Source organism: Trachurus japonicus, chromosome 21 (assembly GCF_045865225.1).
Source record: "Trachurus japonicus isolate A0001 chromosome 21, Traja_1.0".
In the NCBI taxonomy this organism is placed as follows: Eukaryota; Metazoa; Chordata; class Actinopteri; order Carangiformes; family Carangidae; genus Trachurus; species Trachurus japonicus.
In genome coordinates, this window is record NC_140927.1 from 20336010 (window position 1) to 20357318 (window position 21309).

General features: G+C 38.8%; 2 protein-coding genes across 2 annotated transcripts; both read right to left on the reverse strand.

Annotated features, from left to right (window-relative positions):
• Positions 1 to 306: 306 nt before the first annotated feature.
• Positions 307 to 4146, reverse strand: ube2al (ubiquitin conjugating enzyme E2 A, like). Its single transcript, XM_085765770.1, has 6 exons — positions 3963 to 4146; positions 2462 to 2542; positions 2348 to 2373; positions 1903 to 1992; positions 1730 to 1818; positions 307 to 1107 (listed from the first exon to the last, which is right to left on the reverse strand). The coding sequence occupies exons 1-6, from the start codon at positions 4004 to 4006 to the stop codon at positions 979 to 981; spliced, it is 459 nt and encodes a 152-aa protein (XP_085621896.1). The 5' UTR covers positions 4007 to 4146; the 3' UTR covers positions 307 to 978.
• Positions 4147 to 4856: 710 nt separating this feature from the next.
• ankrd10b (ankyrin repeat domain 10b) lies at positions 4857 to 20680 on the reverse strand. Its single transcript, XM_085766158.1, has 6 exons — positions 20305 to 20680; positions 18740 to 18892; positions 17552 to 17643; positions 8339 to 8604; positions 7746 to 7853; positions 4857 to 5383 (listed from the first exon to the last, which is right to left on the reverse strand). The coding sequence occupies exons 1-6, from the start codon at positions 20500 to 20502 to the stop codon at positions 5172 to 5174; spliced, it is 1029 nt and encodes a 342-aa protein (XP_085622284.1). The 5' UTR covers positions 20503 to 20680; the 3' UTR covers positions 4857 to 5171.
• Between the last annotated feature and the right edge of the window lie 629 nt (positions 20681 to 21309).

Consider the following 21309-nt stretch of genomic DNA (forward strand, 5'->3'; position numbering starts at 1 on the left):
AGATGTGTTTAATACTGCTGTTGCAAGACTGTTGAATAAGAGTATCTGCAGCCCAACAACAGAGCTTAACCTTCAAATACTGCCATTGTACAATCACTATAGCCTCATCACCCACATGTTAGGCTAAAATGTTTGGTGCAGTTATTACATTCATAGTCATAACCACACCTTACCTCATGGGCTGTGACACTGATTTAGTTGTGGGTCTTCCTGGAACACATCATGAATGTTAACTTAAATCAAAGCAAGAAAAGTCATGTTGAGCTAAATAATCACAAAATGCAAAATCACAAAACAAGCATATGATGAATTTGCCTTTTTTATTTACAAGTGCTGAAAAAAATGACATGGGAGACAACCAGTGCAAAATCTGTACATAAATTCAGTTGCAGGTATCTTATATACATGAGTACAGAACAGGAACGTGAATACACTCTTACTGTCATGCATGTAACAGAGTTCACAACACAGCAAAGGACACGGTGTAAAGATGTCTGATTTAGTTGTAGTCCGTGATTCTCAGGCTGCTCATTCTCCCAAGGAAAGGTGAGGTGATCACACTGGAGCCCAGACAAACTTAACAGAACAGATCAGGGCACAACAGAAGAGGACCCATGACTTCACTGATACACCCTCCAAAGATGTTTAACATAATTAGTCATGGGGAGTTATTACAGCAAGTTAGAACACACCAGAATTTTTGGGTAATGGCCCACAAGTCCATAGTGACAAAACATCAAGGCAAGATTCAGCACATTTCCCCTGATGGACTGGAAAAGGGGGATAGTATAGAAAAAATAAATCCCTCCTGGCGGGTAAGAAAAAAACATTCTATGAAAGGAAGTTGAAGGTAAAGTGCATAAAAGCTTAAAATCAAAAAGGGTTGGGGGGGGGGGGCCAAAAATTAAGAGGTACTCCACTAAAACTCGCGGCACACACAGCTTTACAATGGAGAGAGCAGTTATCAGGATTGTCAGGTCAACTGTCTCTCCAGCTTTGTTCTACAATGGCAGACACACGCTTCTCGTACTCCCGCTTGTTCTCCTGGTAGAGCTGGGCCGCCTGACTGTTGGCTGGACTGTTGGGGTTTGGTTCATCGAGCAGAGACTGAGGAAAAGAAGAGCAGTTTTTTTTTTTTAGTTTTAGTACATCCATTCCAGTGACATGACGGCTCCAGGTTCATTATGCAACCGGTCAGTTTGTCGTCTGACTTTTGCAATCACCAAAAATCTGGTCAAAGTCTGACTCCAGATGTCATCTCCACACATTATTCAGGCTTTTTTCTTTTGCTTTATCACTATTAATTACCGTGAAAAAATAAATTAATTGTTCATGAATATAAATTAGATTGACAGAAAAATGGTTACATAGTTTCTCCATCTCAACTGTATATGCACACAGTTGTTGTACTATAGATTTTGATAATCTTTTAATCGGTTTAAATTTCTTTTGAAAGGAACATAAGCCAAAATTCCAGATTCTTGTTTAGTGTTTTACAATTGTAGAATTGTTGAGTTTTGGGCTGACAACAAATTTGGGCACTTTCAACATTTTTTTAGTTGATAAATCAAGATTAAACTAATTATGTACAAAGTATGTCTGGTTGCACCTCTGTACCTTAGCTATTACAAACATTTATCTGATCATGGATGTGCAAATTCTTCTCAATTTCCCCAGGTTTTTTTTTGCTTTAGGTTATAAAATAAAGTCAAATAAGATACATTCTTACCTGGATAGATGTAAGAATAGATGACACATCATAGGTGGGACTCCAACGATTCTGTAGGATGTCCAAACATATACTGCCATCTGCATAGACTGTGGATAAAAACAACAGTTACCCACAAATGTCACCAACACCTAAATGTGCCATGTAAGAGGTATAAAAGTCAATATTCCTACCATTTGGATGAAACATCTTTGACACAAATCGTACTGTGGGGGGTTTGTTGGGGTATTCTTCTGTGAACTCTACAATTAGTTTAAATGTACCTGTGACAAAGACAAAAGGAACAAAAAAAGATTTATGAGCAATTAAACCTGAACGACTGGTTCAGGTAAGAAATACTTCAAGGCAGGAAAAGTGTGTTGGAGCAGTGGCTTGTCCTGACCTGAACAAAGACCCCCCCCCCCCCAACCCCCAACTCCACCACAACGAAAAGAATATTTACAAGTTAAATGACTACAGCATAGCGGGACACGATGATAGGATTTTCCCACCCAAGGCATCTATGTAGCAATACCCAAAAACTGATAGTTTAGTAAAGTTACGATGTTGGACATCATTCAGGTGTAATACAGAGGCTTACTACAAACAATAAGGTCCGGAACAGAGTGAGTTACTTACCATCCTCAAAGGGTGTTCCTTCAGGGCTGTGAGGTTAAAGAAAAAAAGGGTATTTCATCATTTGTTTCACACACAGCGTTGTATGCACTTATGGGCTGTATATTAATGTCTTACCCAAATATGACTGCATTCCACACCATGATGTTGTTTTCAGATGGGGCGCCACTAACACCAGCTGGAGGATCCTCTTGTAGCCTTCACAACAAGAGAGAGAGAGGAAAAAAGTTATACCGGGACCTCGAAATTTTTACTTGATTTATTCAGCCAGACAACAGAGTCAGGTGAATCCCATAATGGCACAGCCTCTTTAATCATTTAACCACATCCACAATTCATATTTCATATACACATGAGTGTCTGCTACTTAGCAGTGACAGGAACAGTGGTACGCAGACACAACTGCCACATAAAACAAATTAAAATATGATTATTTTCTAAACCTGTGACATTTATTCATTTGTCTTTTAATTAATGCTACAAATGTGTATTTAAACTGCCTTGTTTTGTGATTAACTTTCCATTCAATCCATGTTTAAGTATTACCATAGAGGAAGCAGAGACTCTCTTAATACTAACCCCAGCTATAGAGAACATTTGGTTAAATGTTGATAGTTCAACTTTGCCTCTCTTTTTTGATTATAAAACCTTGTGTGAGGTCTCAAACCATTGTTAACACACACTCATCATGAATTAAGAAACATCTCTAAAGGACAATCATCTCCCTCATTCTCTCTTAATGAGGAAACTGCAGCTGTTGAAATAAAAGCTTTTTCAGATCTCTATGCCACCAAGCTCATTTAGATTTAAATATGAAGGACTGTATTTGGTCGTAGGGCCAGGCAGGGCAGTTAGTGGGTTAGTTAAAAAAAACAACTGCCTTTCCGGTGGAAAATATTGTTGTTTCTGTTATACGAACAACACCGTTTGATGCTAACTTAAAACGTGTACACCGTGGCTTCCCCCTAGGGTCTTGCGTTGGTTTTCTCAGTTTCAGCTCAATTTATTTGACTGTAATTTAAAGGATACTGTTAAGAAACGTAAAGCCATTGTTTTAGAGTTCATATGACCTAGTTGCTTCCTAACATCTACCACCAAACTTTGATTACTTAACCCAAAGTGGAGAGACTTTTCAAACCTCACGTTAAATGATGATTAGCAACGCTCATTATCAGGTGATAATGTTAAAATAGGAGCGGTAAATCAACGCCAAACGTAAGTATAATGTGTACCCTTTCCCTATTTCGTAATAAATACATCGTATGTGGCATTTAAATGGAAAGAGGTTTTCATAATTAGACAGGAGTCGTAAACGGTAACAGTACTCGACCAACATGCTAACTAGCACTGTTAGCTCAGAGCTACGGACGAAGCCTTCTTCTAAAATTAGCATTTATTTCACTTATGTGTTTCAGGTTCGTAAAATACACGATACAAACTTAGTATTGGTATCAAAACATCATCTTACTGTGGCCAACAGGCTTATATATAGATTTAATAAGAGTGTAAAACACACCGTCTGGTTACGCTAATCTAACGTAAAATAAGCTAGTGCTAGCTGTTTTGACAAATCATAGCTAACCAACATCATCGGCATAATTTCTAACCATCAACTCACCGTTTAAAATCTCTCATTAGTCTCCTTCTGGCCGGGGTTGACATGGTTTAACTTGTGAGACACACACTTGACAAACTCCGATACGTGAATGGGGTCTTATCTTATGAACAAATTGTTGTTTTTTAAGGTTATTTGACACCCCAACGACAGCCCCGACTCTTTCTCTCGATAATCCTGACTCTCTGGTTAGCCCAGCTAAGTTTACTGGACGATACCATGTTAGGAAAGGAGGGGGGTGGTGGTGGCGCAAATGCCACGTTATACGAAAAATACATACAACGGTACAACAGTTAAAGCCAGCCTTTCAGGTTTAACTGTATTCATTGTAGTTGGATCTAGTTACATAACCGTAAGATAAATGTATTTAAGATGTTATTTTTTATTTTAAACAGCATTTGTTTCTTACTCCACCCCCCCACCGCCCTTTCCCGTTGAAGGCGTCGTCTTTCGCGGGGCGTGGCCACAGTGACGTGATGTTTGTGCAGCGCTGCTATGATGAAGGTCGCTCCCGGTGACAGGTGACTGTTTGCTGGGTACACCACCACCACAGTTGGGCCCCTACACGTGAGGCTGTACTGGGGTAGCCTCATTGGTCTGCCGGATAAAATGGGCTATAATGCCTAATGCACTTGGACATCTATACTTGTTACGCCCAATGTAAACAACATGCATTGGCTCTCTTGTGGTTTGGAAGTTCCTTTTTGCAGCCACAAAGGCAGCTTTGCCAGGATAAGGATTGATTTCAGTAGTTATCTCTATATGAAATGAGAAATGAAACATTACTTTTGGAAACATTTTTTTTTTTAAATTAATAATGAGTTACATGGGATGCACTTGCATCGTCTACATGGAGAGGGGGAAATAACTCAATTTGTAGCTGAAACAAACAAAATGTATGGTATTGGCAGTAGTTTAATACACATTCCTACTTAGTGTTTCATCATAACACAGCTATTTACAGCTTAATCACGCTTTAATAAGCTAAACAAACACTTTCTCTTTAACACAAACAAAAATCTGCTTCTTAATTAACTTTATCATACACATTCCAGATCCATCCACAACAATGGGCCTGCCCTTCATGACAACAAAAAATAAATGAATAACCGCACCACTCAATGGCTTTAAGGCAAATGAATGCTTGTTTAGGCATACATGAGATTCAGGCAAAAAAAAAAGGACAGCTTGCGAATTAGATCCTTTGAAACATTAGGATCCATGGTAAAGCAGCATGGTGCTGAAAAGAGCATGGTCATACAACTGCTCTGCTTTGACAGACTTCTGGTGCTCCATCTGGCTGCCCGCTGTGCTGATGATCTCACTGGGGTCACTGTAGATGTGTTGGTCATGGGAGATTTCTGCTGCTGGGTCAAACTCAAACGGAAGATGACTGTGACCATTTGTGTGTCTTTCACCTGCCACTGGAAATGAGACAAATCAAATCAAACGTATATGAATAATTTGTGACTGTATTCCAGATTTCTGTTTTTATAATTACAAGAGGCATGAAAAGCTAAAAAAAAAAAAAAAAGGTTCGATTTTGTTTTGCACAACTGTCAACAGGGTGCAAGTACAGAGCAGCTATCTGAAAAAAAAGTTTACCATAAGTGGGTTCAACGTGCTAAATATCACATTTTTGCAACACTTTGGACTCCTCACAAAAAGTTTATCAATGAATAACAAAATACACAGTCTTACGTAATCCAACAAGTATTGACCTGAGACCTTGTTTTAAATAGGTCACATCCTGAGCTCTGGTATACAGATAGTACTGTATGACACAGTGGCCTAGTTCTGTTTCCACAGTGGTATTTAAGCTATTGCACTAAGTCAAGAAACCTTAAGTCTTCAGACGTGTTGGCATGCCAGAATCCAGAAACCAACACAACAAGCAGGGGAGATTTGAAAAGGGCACATTGAGTCTGCTGAAATGATTTTCATGTCTATAAACCTTCTTTTGCAGGCCAGCAAACATGTCATAACTCATGACTTGACAGATGCATGAGAATACATCAAGAAAATAAAGGCCACCAAAGTCAGATTTATAAAATTTGTCGACATTTAATGATTTCACACAATCAAGTACAAAGCTAAACTTGCTCAGTACTAAGCACCAAATGCTCCAAATTTAACAACTATACACTCAAATCTCCTTGCATGTAAAAAAAAAAAAAAAAAAATGTAGACACATCCATAACGTGAAATAGTTCTACAAAATACATAAAGAAATTCCCTCGCCAAATAACTATAAAAGTCAGAATTGAAATAATGAAGATTTATTGTTCCAACTATTCAATATAGCTCAAGAAATAAGGCTTTTGCAAAGTGTAGAAATCCATGCAAATTTTCTTGAGCGATACTGTTTATTTAACTACTGATTGCAAAATGGCCAAATACCAACTTCAAAATCAGACTGAGTATTATTATATTACATACAGATGTGCAAGCCCTGCTAGTTGCTTAAAATATATCTTAAAAAAAAAACAAAAAAAAAAACTTTGCTTACACGCAAACAGGGAACATTCACCATACTTGAATGAATCAATTAAGCACACCGCCAAAATCAACACAAAGGAAGAGCAGATTAACAACAAACTTCCAAGTCCACAGACCACTATGTCTTAGCACATGACATCTACAAACTACAAAAAAAAAGCTGCACAGTGAAACATTTATATTTTATAAGCTACATTCATGTTGGGATATGCTTTGGCATAAGGTAATTTATTGACTATAAAATAGCTTCAGCGGATGCATTGTTGCAGTTAATATCAGGAGACATTTCCTCAGTGTATATTAAAGAGTGCTTAGGCACACATCATTGTTTATGATGGTATTATCTAAAAGAATACTTGACTTATCAAACTCAACTAAGGGGGAAACATTCCTACAAAAAAATCAACATTTTAAAGTATTACAATTCATCTGTATACTAATGGCACTCTTTTGAAGCCATCTCTTTTCATACAACTATGAAGTAACATGACACTTTTTGAGCTCTTTGCTTAGAATAGCTACTGAAATCCACCTTTTTTCCAGCACAAGGCCAATAACAACATCTTCAGGTGACCCATGTCGTCATCCCTTTTCCTACACTGTAATAGAGCAATGCTTAATTGAATAATGAGATGTGAAATGTGACCAAGCCTAATTGTTTCCATCAAGACAGTATGACCTATATTGCACTGATGATGTAACCGTGTCCAGGGGAATGTCATTTTTGTTGTATCAAGGATGTTGTATTATTGTGCAAAACAAAACTCACCTTTTTTTAATATAAACCTACAAAATAAAGGTTAAGCAACAATTATCTAGATAACTGGACAGATTAATTAAATATAATGGTAAAACAAAGAAATCGTTATATTTTTATCCATCCAACTATATTCAGGAACATGGAAAAGTAGAAAATACAGCACACACACACACTGCTATACATCTTTCAGATATAGCTTACGACCAAATCAAAACAAATATATTTCCATTATCCATGTATTATGCAAAAAAAGAAAAAAAGAAAATCCAAGCGTTACCAAAAAAAAGATACACTGCACGGATGGGAAAATTAGTGTGTGTAGCTATACACACAGGCCTTCTACAGGTAAGCATAAGAGTTGGTGCAGCGACAAGGGGTCTGCATTGACGCCACAGTGATGACCTCCAACTCTTTAGTCGCTGGGCTCAACCTGTTCTGTCCCCCCTGGTCCTCACACTGATCCATGGGCCCTGGCCCTGGAGGTGGTGCAAACCCATTCAGCCCAAATGCAAAGGGTCCTGGCCCACCTGAGGTTACAGTCGCTGCCAACTCCATGCTCATGCTCTCCATGTGGGTCTCTCCAGCACCACCCAGTGGCCCATTCCCATTCAGCAATTCTGGTGACATGCCCAAACCTGAGAAAGAAAGTAATGCACACAAAAAAAATTAATCTCTGGCTGATAAATTTGAAAAGAACTTCATGTTTCCAAGCCAACAATGAAAAATGCCACAACGGTAGGTTTAAGATAAATCTAACCCTAACCCAAAACCTCCTCTTGTTCTTTCCACATCCATTTTGAAGGCTTTGCTGACCCCAAAAATTAAAATAATGCAGAGTTTGTCCTCAAAATTGATGTTTGCACCAACTTTTATTGACTCAAATTAAAATTTCTGCTGCTGCTTTCACTAAAATAAGGTAATGAGAGGATAACAGGTTTTTTTCTTACAAATATTTGTTCAGAAATGATCATTTAAGCATACAGGATGTGTGGCAGACAGTCTTAGCTAATGGTACGTGCTCAAATTTAAGCACAGTAACATAATTTTCCTCTCAAAGAAATCTCCAAAGACATTCAATTTACATAAAACACAGATACGACTGTTGTTTTTGTTGACCCACCGTTAGGTCTAGCCTTCTTCACTGGGTTCGCCTCCATGCCATCGAATGACCTCTTTCTGTTGGGCACGCCATTCAAGAAGCTGCGTCCCTGGATGGTGGGGTGAGCGTGGCCCCCATTCTGGGTCATGCCATTCAGAAAAACCCCGTTATGGGACTGAGCCATGTTTTGTTGGAAGTTCTGGGCATTGGAGAGAATCTCAGCGCACTCCTGGAACCCCTGGGCGTGGGCCAGGTCGGCAGCCGTCAGCCCACTGGCATTCCTCATACTGCACAACGGGAAGAGGGAGTGTTAGAGACGGGCACTGTGCGTTTGGTTTACACAAATAAATAAAAGAACAATAACAACAAAATAAGACAGACTCAAGCACGCACATACACACACACACACCCACCCACACACAGGCACGCACCCACACACACACACACACACACATACAGACTCATTAAGCAAACACACAGACAGACATATAGATGTATAGAAATAGCCTGTGCTGCTCTACCCCCTCTCATCCTCTTCGTCATCTTCATGAGAGATGACGACTGATCCCTTTTGGATCATTTGGATCTTCCATAGAACTTAACTCTTGAAACAGTTTCCAAATAATCAGGGAAGAGTGTCTGCTGCTGCAACGGGATGCGATTAAGACATCTGGAGCTGTGCACCAGTTAATGTAATACTAATACTAATAATATAACTGACTTACGGGACAGGATGATTGAATCCAAGGATGATTTCAGCAGGTGACTTAAAAGCTCTACAAATAAAACATCGTGAAGGTTTTTTTGAAGTATTAAAGATCATGGTCATCTCACAGTTCCAGCGGCGATACTGCTCAAGGATTTCTGCAACCTTGCACCAAAATGCCTGGTAGGAGGTTTGACATTTGCCAGATTTGCTATGCATAAATAGAGTGAATGCTCCTGTGCATATAAATGTATAATATGAAGATCTGCATTAAGGTGGAAGGGCTACAATGAAAAATAATGTGTGTTTCTGCAAAAACAGAAGTGATGCCAGTGAGCCTGGTATTGAAGGATTGTGAAATTCTTCCAAAACAAGTACAAGAAGATTCAGAGGTTCTTGATCCAAAGAAGATGAGGATATAGCAGACTTCTGTCTTCAGAGGAAGCACAAAGGAACAAATGCTTACAAAGGAGGATGAAGGAGGGAACCAAATGATCTTCAAGCATCAGAGATACAGGTGTTCTTCTCCTTAGAAGGTGGAACCATCAAGATCACATCTTCGTCTTGTGTCAAGAGTCTTTTTTAATGGGACTGTACTGTACTACTGTCAAGAGGCATTTCTACAGCCATTCATGACTCAAATTAGAGTCTGTGCAGGTCCAGATGTGTTAATCATATCCAGTTGCAGCAGGAGTAAGGTGATTTTCTGAGTGCAGTAATGAATGAGCAAACAGTGTTGTGTCAATATTCAGACTTACAGACACACATGGTGCTATAGTATGGAAGCAATGTCACTGGAAAGTAAAACCTGAGTAAATCACTTATTAACCTAAAGTGTTACTATCAACGCATTTAAAAACATACTAAACATGAATCTGTTGCTATTTAGTAAATAAACAGTCCTTTGTTTCTTGCTGCTGTGAAAATAACGTGCAGGAACACGTGTCTGCTAGTCAGCTCTTGAGATGGACACAGAAAATATCCCACTGACCAATAGATGCCTGTTATTTTAATGATGAGATTTTCCCTCCTTTCCAGTGGCCAGTTACAAAACAATACAGCACTTGTTCTGAGCCTAGATGTCATCACACTGCAGAATGAGTTCTCAAAGCAAACAGCCACGTCTTTGTCAGAGAACTGGGAGCCCTGGCCTATGTCCAAGCTTGTGTATATAATAAAAAATGTGCAGTAAAGATTAAAACTTATCCATCAGTACACTATTTTATATCAATAAGAATACATTACAGAATCAGAAATGCTGCATCAAACTGTAATTTCCCAGCAATGGGATCAATAAAGTATTGATCAATCAATCAATTTAATAAAATTGTATATTTGGTGGAACCCCAAGATAAAACACTGTTTTGTTCCTGTTTGTTATGGTTATTTCTTTAAGTGGTTGAAACCATGTGACATTGACTTCCACACAATGACGGTACATTTTTGATACACTGTTGCTGTTTGGTCATTCATTTTGTCTTAAGCTTTCTCTGCTTTTTTTCTCTAAACATTTGTGCAAAAAAGAAACATTTCAAGAACTAGTGCACATGAAAAACATTTTTTATAAAGAATTGGAGATTTAAAACAAAAAAGTAAAAATCACACAATAACTTGTTGCACATTACCCGTCCCCTTCAAAATTAACGCTTCCAAGGAATTTTTTTCCCAAGAGAGTACCTTTATATTGAAAATCAATTTGTGATAAGGTAGATGAATTGGTCTCACTCTAAGGAAATACATGTCTTCTACTGTTCGCATTCCTCACTCGACTCAGCAATTTAGTATTTTATAGTCCACATTTTTCGCTCCTTGAACAGAAATGGCTCCCTGGGCAAAGTAGGAAGGCCTTACAATGAATAAAGACATTACCATGTGCAAAATCCATTTTAAGGAGTTTGCAGGGCTATCTTATCTTTCGAGCAGGTACTATTAATAAAATCTGTTTTAATTCTTTCCATAGAAAATGCTGCTATTTGTTGTACATGTTGCCCAGAAGAAGCACTCGTTAGGTGTCCAACCTCTGAAGCCACATGTCTGACCTGAGATCAGGTCCCTCAATTTTCCTGTCATGCTAAATCTTTTCCATTATTTAGAAGTTGAATTCTTAGAGGTAGCATTTAAGCCCCCTAACCCAGCCGCCATCATTTTAGGGAGTAAAAGTTGTAACATTTATTGACAAATAAGTCAACGTATCAACTCCTATAGATAATCAATGCAGTTGTGTTCATTAAAAATCTGCTGAAAAAGTGCTGTGGTGTAACGACAGCAGATGTTTAAAGCTTTGCTGTGTTGCGGATTAACCAAATGGACAAGCTAGACGAGATCATAGGTGTTTTCTAGTTAGTCCCCTCAGTTGTTTCTCTCCTGATGCCTAGTACATTTCTTCAATAAATCCCTTCAATCTCTATTTAATTCTATATCTTACTTTCCTTGTGTATCTATTCCTTTCACAATCAATTTCCTTTTTTGACTTTCTTTCAACTAAAATGATTAAATGACCTCTGATATAATGACGTAATTGGATTATAACTTTTAAAATGTTGTTATTCCTTTAGTGAGACCCGTCATCTACAGTATGCACTGATCCAACAAAATGGAAAACTGTGGGCGGCACCAATTGACCCAGGTTTGTTATGGAAATCTAAAAAGGAAGCGTTAATTCTTTGTAAATGCCTGTTATGCTTTGCTTTTCGGTCCTAAGCACACAATATGTATCTTCTCTAACTATCGTCTAACCTTCCAGAGGCAGCCTATTATCATGCTACATGTTGACATGGGACTCACGTGATTAAACCTGTCCATATAAAAGGCTCCTATGGTTAGTTCACAAAATCAAAAACAAAATCATAAAATAAAAACAAAAGACTAGATACAGGAACAATCATGGATAATAAGCAAAGCATGCAGGTCTAAAACTTTAGTTTTGATTCATAAAAAACCTAGCATTAAAACCAATCACCGCAAGAAATACCTCAACAGTTTGCCAGTGTGTAGATAGGAAGCGATAGTGAGAACACTCAATGCCACAACAGTGCGGCTATCCCAGGGAACGGGGCAGACTCAGCAGTGTCTATTCTCCCCCTTTCTAGGATTACTTGAAAAAACCAAGTCATTTCCAATTCAATGGCTGCAAAACATTAAGACGTACGGTTCTGTTTCTGTTAACAGTATAGAAAACTTTTGTTGTAACTTATTGTCACTTTCATAAAGGAAAAGGTGACAAAGATTAGATGTCAAAACAGACTATGATACTGTATAGGGTTAATACTGTGACATACAAAATAAAACATTTCTGTGTAGAAAGTAAAAATATTTGGTACAGTGAAATGACAGTGAATAACCATTGCAACAGGATGAGTGTTAGCATTAAACAGTTAATAGTTCAGTACATGATGCTATGCAAAGCCTAACTCATTTCACTCAGCTGCTCTAAGCCTCTGTCTCTGCACTACTCTCATCACCGGCAGCCTCTAAACACTGTCCTGCCTGCTGCTGGCTCTCTAATGCACCATCTGAACCTTGAGGCTCATGACAAATAAAAAAATAAATAAAAACGTGTTTAATGACAAAGCATGTTTTGATAAAAGTTGATATTGATTTTTAGAATGATTTTGGCAAATTATTACATTTATTTCATGTTCTTAATATCCCAGATTGTTTGAGCCAAATTAAATCGGCACTATGGAAGGTATTAAAAAAATTATCAGGACTTTGTTTTGATATCATTTTTTACGACTGAAGTATTGAGGATTTTTGTTAAAATTAAGTTAATAATGTTTTTCTCCTATAAAGTGCACCCAATTATTTCTTAATGTTTTGAGTAAGGAAATTTTACTTTCAGGTATGTAAAGTCTGATATTGGATTTAATATAGACACAAGAACCAGGAGCAAAGATTAACACGACAAGTTTGTCTCACTGGATGTAGTATATGATGAGAAAGGATGAAAAGGTTGGGAAAGGCCACAAGACTGTTTGGGTTTCACCCGACAAAGATAATGTCCCAGTGGAAAATTGTAATCACTGTCTAATGGGACAAAGATACGCATCACATAAGGATGAGGACACGACCCTCTTCTGTCATTCAACATCATTAATTCCTCTGTCCAGATCCAGGGCTTTGCAGTGAAAGAGTTTGAAAGAAAAGGAAATAATGGGGTCTAGTACATTTAGACACGTAGTGCACTTAGGGATTTCCTCAGATGGTTTACAAAAATGACACCAGTGGTATAGTAGGGGGGGGGACTCCAAGCCTATGCTTCAAGTGAATGTAAAAAAGCTGTAGTTCATGCTCTAGACTGAAAATGCATTTAAATATTTCACTACAGATGAACTTGTCAGGCCCTTGATCTCAACAAGCCCACAGTCAGTCAGCAGGCGCTGTTGGCCAATAATTAGATCCTCGTCTGCTGGTGTGTCGACAACCAGCAGCTGTTTGGACAACTGAGTGCGTTGACTCAGTGGCAGAGCCAGAGGGTGAAGGATGGCTGACCTGCTGTTTCACCAAATGAATCCATTTAGTATGATTTCTTCTAAATTCAACTCTTCTTCTTCTTCAGTTCTTCTACTGTGGGCTCAGTCTGCCGATTCGAAGGGCAGGAAGAGTGCAGGCAGTTAAATCCTTTGAAATAGATTTCAAGGGTACAAGGTGGTTCAAATCGTTTGAAGAGATGGACAGATAACGGAGCTCTTTATTCATGAATCGTCACGCAGGTCGTCATCAAGCTGAACCATTGGAAGAGAAGGATTCAAGCAAAGAAAAATCCTTACATAACAACAAGGATTTTATTTACTCGTAGTTCAGTGTCCATATTATTTAAATTGTGTGGTAAATCCTGCTGATATGATGGAATAAATATAATAACACCACTGTTAAGGGTTAGGTTTTGATTTTCTTTTGGCGTGAGGTTTGGGTGGATGCCTCTCCGAAGTTTCTATAAAGAAAGAAATTATTATACTGCACTGAGAGACTATAAATGGGAATATGTTACTGGAGTTTACCCTAGAAAATACTGGAGAAAGATCAACTCCAAAACAGTGCATCTATGTGTGTTTGTCAGTGAGTCAACCACAGTTTATGCCAGAATGCTTTTTGCCTGGCATTCACCCACGTAGAAAAAGCCTTTGCCAAAAGGAGCCTTGTCTCTCTTGTAGCGTTAGTTATTATCATACAGTGGGTGCCACTGTTGACTCTTCATCATTTTCGGATTATTTGGACGGGGGCACAGAACATTTTAGAGGTGTGACAACAGGGAGCTTGACATTTGTCAAAAGATGATATAAACCAGCACGTAGATGTCCTCTTCAAAAAAGAACAGTCTCAATTCGTTATATACTATATTGCTGATCTGCTGAAATATTAAAGGAGTTCAAAAACGATTTTAACATTTTAACAGCTAGAAAGGAAAACTTACAATTGATTGTTTGTTCATTTAATTTTCTGTCTTGGAATTATCGTAAGGTAAAAACTATTTAGACAAGATAGTAATTTGACCTGTGTTTAGATTTATGGTTGGGTATGTTAAAGTAAAATCAATACTTTCTATTTAATATTCATTCTTAAATGTAAATTATTTTTTAAAAATAAATTTATATTCACAATTAGCAGTAAAACATGTATCCTCCAGCGGCATACCTATTGATTTCAGTGGTGTGTTGACAGTATTTATATAATTTCATTTTAATTAGAAAAACAAAAGGAGCGAGATTTGTTTTGTTTTGTTGTCAAATGCAACTTTGACGTTACGTTTGTCATGAGCCTCATTCCCACCTGTGTTCCTTAGTTTCCCTCCCAGTTGTGCCTCACTACATTTCTTGAACATAACTGAAAGAAATTACCTGATAATAAGCTAAACTAAATACAAAATCTATCATCTGCAGGGAAAAAAGTCACATAATCATTTTCATCATATATATTACTCATTGGCTGATAACCAAATGCACATTAAATGATGTCAGTAAAGAAAATAAGCATTTATCCAAAAATGTCCTCACACAAAAGCATTGTGTTTAATTTTGATTCAAACAGCCAAAGCAACCAGGGGTTTCACCTACTTTGTTAACAGAGGTAAATGAATAAATGAAAATGAATAACAATGGTCTAAAAGTCTAACTTAACTGACTCTGTTGCCACAGTCATCCTTCATCTTTAAAATCCAATTATTTTACAGTTCCTTTATTTTAAGCCTTTGAAACTATGAAGAAGAAATGCAGTACATTTACATACAAAAATAGGTGTGTTAGCATCATATCGGCATTCCTTTTTGAAACTAGAGTAACTTCATGTGCAAATGAAACTGTAGGAGCGTCTGATTTCATTCGATGCTGCCAAATATATTCTCCCCTCATGCCAACATGTGACTAATAACTAAAGCTCAGCCATCGTTGCACTGTGGCATGTGCGATTAATTTCTCCACTGAAAATGTTCAGTGAGCTCTGTTTTACATTGCTACATGATGACTGAGAACAGAAGAAAAACGTACAAAAACTACACACAAATAAATGGTGCCTCTGTAAAAGCCCTGGTTGTTCTGGGGTTCTTTATTTCAATGTAATCGGAAAGAAAAGGCATAAAACACGTTGCAAAAAAATGAAACTCCAAGCGAAGCATTAATAGTTAAACTGCGAAGGGTCGATCTACCATCTCAACTGGTTAATTATTATTAAAACATGCTGTGACTTTTAATATCGTCACACTTCTGCCTTAATACAGTTCTGACCCTAAGCCAAAACACAAAGCTATTAATTCAAACTATGATTGAGTACAAAACAACAAGCAGTACAGACCTATTCTAGTAAATGAATTGCTTAGTTTATTGAGTTCAATGCCTTATATGTCCTTTGGGAAATAAGCATGATCGGTTACATCATGAAAGACAAAACAAAGTTAATTTAAGTAGTTTCACCTCCCTAAAGGTCCTGGATCTAAATTTAGAAAACAGGAAATATGGGTTATGTCTCCGCCTTTGTACACGCCTCAGTTGAACTGACCATAACAAAGTGTTTTCTAAAAAGGGAATAATTCCAGCTAAGCACAAAAGTAGCAGCCAACAACAGAGGTGTGGCTGAGCATTGTGACTGAGGCAGATTATTTTTCCAAATCCTTAAGCACCTCTTAGAAACAAGGTGGCCCAAGCTGCTTAGATTAATAATGCAATTGCATTTATCCCCAATCCATATTTGATTATTTTGATATTATTGTATTACAGCAAGACCATTTGTTTGCTTTAACAAACGTCATGTTCTTTACATGTTGTAAAGAATGATGGCAGATGGCCAAAACAGTCTCAGCATAACCTGATCTGGCATTTTGTGTAAATGGGAAACCAGTTTTGTATGATACAGTTTCATTTTATGCAAATGAATATAGTCTTTTCTTCCTGACAGTAAAAATAAAAAAACCTTTAGAAAAAGAGGAATGTGCATTTGGTCATCCAGTCAAGCTGTGTATGTAAGACACTAACCAAAACAAATGTTAACAAAGAAAACCACACTCTAGATTTAACAAAGAACATGCAATATTGCCTACTAGGCTAAAAACAGTTTATCAACCTTTACATTAAGTTGTCCTCGTGTTCAAGTAATAATCGTATTTGATTTATAAGAGTCGGTTAAGATCAGAGGCGCCATGCTGAGTTAATTATCTACTTTTATTAAAACACAGCTTTTCCTCAACCGACAAAAGGTAATATAGGAGGTGCCTGCTGAAGTGAACAGTATAATGAATTTGAATGAATCATTCTCCATTAAATTGATACGTCGGTAGATAACATTATTACGCACAGAGGGCAACTTAATGTGAATTGTTGCAATGATAAACAACAATTTCAAGGATTAACAAAGTGGGTCACATTTTCAAGGGAGCACCATCAACTCTTTTACAACCTAACAACATATCTCATGATCCGACAGTTTGGTGTTGAAGTGGTAAAACAGTCAACACAGTGTTCATGTTGTCTTGTTACTACAGTTTAAAAGGTTTTATGGAACTTTCTAGAAAACACTGGTTACCACCAGGATAAACATTAGGAGGCCGAGGTGGTGTTTATTATATAGATCTTAAAAAACACAAATGCTGTACTCAGTTTGATCCTTTGTAGAAACACACAATATGAATGCACAATTTTTGACAATTTACCCAGGATTGCCTTGGGTGATGTATTATATACAAGCTTGAATTATATACAAGCTTGAATTGATTATTGGTCAAGTTACCATTTATTAGAGCAGCTTCTTTCTCACTGGGTAAGAGTGAAACATCACATCATTAGTGTATGAAAAATGACTTCTTAAAATTATTCAGAAATGGATGTTTATTCCATTCGTTCAGGCATGTAAAGTTAACTAGCTGATTCTCTGACTTTATTATTTGCAGTGTTTTTGGAAAATTACTTTTAAATCCAGCATTTAAATTTTTTATCGCTGCTCTGATTTGAGTTTGGTGGTGATCCCTTGTAAAGGTGGAACTCAGTAGTTGGATAGTACAGAGGAAGAAGATATGTGGACACAGGACTGATCACAGGACTTACTCAGCTTTCGCTCCCTGAATCAAGAGAGCGTTGATACACTCCAGACTGCCCGCACGAGCAGCCTTGTGGATGGGCGTCTCGCCCACATAATCCTAAGTGATGACAAAAGACTCCAGTTACACACACACACCCACACACACACACACACACTGAAAAGCATGAATATATCCTGCACAGGAACAGTGATATGGGCCAAAACACTTATATTCATGATTATGCTTTTAACCAAATAAACCCTCCCTTACTGACTCACACGTTTACATTTCCAAGGTTAGAAAACAGACTCAAGCAATGATAACAGGGTGTAACTCTGCAGGGCAGAACTTGAACTTTTCACCCACACTTCCCCACCACCCACACAGATTTACAGTTGCATATCAGTAAGAGTGCAACTGGAAGAGAAAAAGCACGCGCGCACACAAAAAACAAGAAGTCTGTGTCTAACCACAATGCAATGTGTGCTCTACTCTACTCTGTTCAACTATCCCAGCAACAGCCGTCAGGTCAGCATATTACAAATCCAATAGAGCTCATGAATCTAAGAATTTCCTTTGGTGTTTATTTCAAGAAATGCTGAGCAAATTCTAAACCAAGTGTTAGTAATGTGTTTCACGATGACGACAACGTGTTATGTCATTGTGACCTACTAATCCGATTTCTCTCGACGGTGCAGCGCAGCATAAAATATAGCCCCAGAGCCTGAATCTCTGCATGAGAATACATGAAAAGGCAAAGACACGGTGAGTAAAAAGGCATAGAGGTAACAGAAAATGTGGCACACACAGATAACCTGAATGTAGGTCAAGTGGAGGGGTAAGCAATAGCAATACACTGCGAGGGGTCGTGATCCCTAGTGATCCTCCTTGATGGGATCAGTCTGAGCTCAACCTCCCTCGCAGCTCTGCTCTTTTTACTCACGCATTTGTGCCTCTGCCAATGCACTTTATTTTTATAAAGAGAGATTTATTTTTAAACTCCTGGAAACTTTGAATGTGCTGTTTCCTTGTAGCATCGTCACCATACTTTAAAAAAAAATTGCGGTCACACAGGTCTCTCTGGACAATGTCAACAAGGAAAAAAAATCCTGTGAAATATTCTTGACTTGTCAGGTGATTCAAAGCTGCACCGTGTTTGATTCTCCGGCGGTGTGTGTGGGCAGGTGCTGAGAGTGTGCATGTGAAGCCATACCTGTCTGTTTATATCTGCACCGGCTTGGAGTAACCATAACAAGCACTCAGGGTGGCCCCCAAATGCAGCAATGTGAGTGGGCGTCTGAGCAAACCTGGAGGTCACCGCGTTCACACCGCAGCCCACCTGAACCAGACGCATCACACACTCCAGCTATGTAAACACACAAAGGGCAAATCCATTAAAAAAAGTACGTTAGTAATTATATACCTCATCTACAGTGATTCATTCATTTGTTTCTGGGGAAGACGCTGGGCAGGTGTGGACAAGTATAGTACAGTGGATGGATTGGCATAAATACAACACTGATCTCAGTGTCTCAGTTTCTCTTTATGGATAGCTTTGGGCATGCACCCAATTTCTGTTCAAACTGTAAGGCCTGCCCTTTTCCATGGTGGCGATACTGTAAAACAGATCTCAGCTCAAGTATGTGTGTTTGTTCAGGAGGAACAGTCAGTTAAAAAATGCACCATTAACTAGTGCTGTTGCTGTAGTACTCGAGACCGGTCTTGAGATCACATTTTCAAGGTCTTGGTCTTGTCTCAGAATAGACTACATTTTTCCTCAGTCTAATCTCAGTCACGGCCAAGCTGGACTCTAGATTTTTTCTCAAGACCAGTCAAGACCACAGCTGCAGTGACATCATTTTTTAACTGCAAATGTTTCTCTCTGTCAGAGTTCAATAACTTTAAGATAATTAAAATTGTTCTAAAAAAGCATGTGTACCGTAACTATCTAAAAGAAACTTGGTTGCACCAGTGTCAACAGTGGTTGACTTCAGCAGGTTCGGTGCTGTGTTCTTCTGTTCAGTCCACACTGTGTTTATCAATTAAATATGGTTTAGATTTTACATACATTATTCCTCAGCTAAAAAGAAAGGATCATTTTATCAAGCCACATGATTTATTATGAGTAGTGTGGCACTGAACACAGTAATGGTCTTAAAAATGGTCTGGCACTGATTTGGTCTTGGCCATGACTCGGTCTCGGGTTGGGTTACCTTGACTACAACACTACCATTAACGTTTAAACGTTGACTTGGAAACAACATCAAGCTCTCAAAATAAAGCTTACACAACCACATGGAAAATTAATTAAGAGTCCATTACTGAAGCTTTGTGCTCACAAATCTCCTGGTTTTTGTAAAGCGTTTTAAGCTCAAATGTTGAGATTAATTGAGAGAAAATAGCCATTAATGTGTCTGCCGTTTCTTTGTCGACGTCTGGCGTAACTAAACTAACGGCCCCGTTAAGTTAAACGTTAACATTTTTCCCGCTCACCGCAACCTTTGATTCACATGTAAAATGTAAGTGAAGGCGTGTCAGTATTTTCATACAACTTTCAGTTTGAGAGGGCAGCGTGGTTTTTCACGTTAATAGCCCATTGTCTGTCTGGCTCATCCAGTAAAACGATGGCGAACAGTTAACATCAGGAAATGGCCGAGACGACGAGAGCGCTGCTGCTGCTGCTGCTGCTGCCGCTCATTCTGGACACAGTTTCACCTAAAATGTCGAACAGACAAGTCAAACAGTAAATAATTAAATAAATAAAGCCCGGAAACCTACCTTTCCGAAATGAGCTGCCCAGTGTATGGGCGTCCAGCCGTAGAAGGTGTCCTCCACGGTGAGGTCAGCCGGGTTTGAGGTGCACTGAAGCAGGGAGCACAAGGCGCCAACGTCTCCATCCCTGCAGGCGCGATGGAGAGGGAAGCGGCTGTTCAAGACCTCCTCGCTGGAGAAGCCAGACTCCAATCCCACCGACATTGTTGCACACAAAAAAAAAAAAAAAAAAAAAAACGGAGCGAAATGATCGGTGACGGCGGCTGGCTAACTACTTTTGAGTGGTGAACAAAAGGTTTGATTCCGGTCGCTGCTGCTGATGATGATGATGGGGGGTGCCTGTGGTGTATCGGGAGGACACACGCCACCCTGGCTGCTGTGTGTGTGTGTGTCTGTCTTTCTGCCTGACAACACAAAGCAGACGGGGGGCAGAGCAGAGCAGAACAGCACACGCCGAAGTGAAACTTGAGAAACGCCGAGCGAGCCGCAAAACCCGGACTGGATTTCACACATTCCCGTCGGCTGCTCTCCTCCTTCTCTTCTTCCTCCTCCTCCTCCTCCTCCTCCTTCCAAGGGGGTGGATCGGACTACGCGCAGACGTAACTGACAGGCGGCCATGTTGGGTGAGTCTACTCGCTCTGGCTGCATTGTGCATTGTGCATGGTGATCCAGTCATCTGCACTAAAAACAAAAAAAACTACTCACAACAACTCTGTGAAATTTTGTCCGTATTATTACTTTAACTATTTGCATAATGTTACTGTAGTGTTGAAAAGTAATTATTCGTGATTTTGCATTTCTGATAACAAACCAAACCGTTTGAAAACCGGGTCAAAAAACTGAGCAAGCTCTGGTTATTTTAGGAGAACAGGCACCATATGCTGAGTGCGTGAGTGAGCGTACCGACGCAAGATGGCGGCCGTGTGGCAACGCCGTGTCACTGGGCAGCAGCGCTGGGTGAGCCATCTAGTCTTCTTATGGCATGATGACCCATCAACTATTTTCTACTGA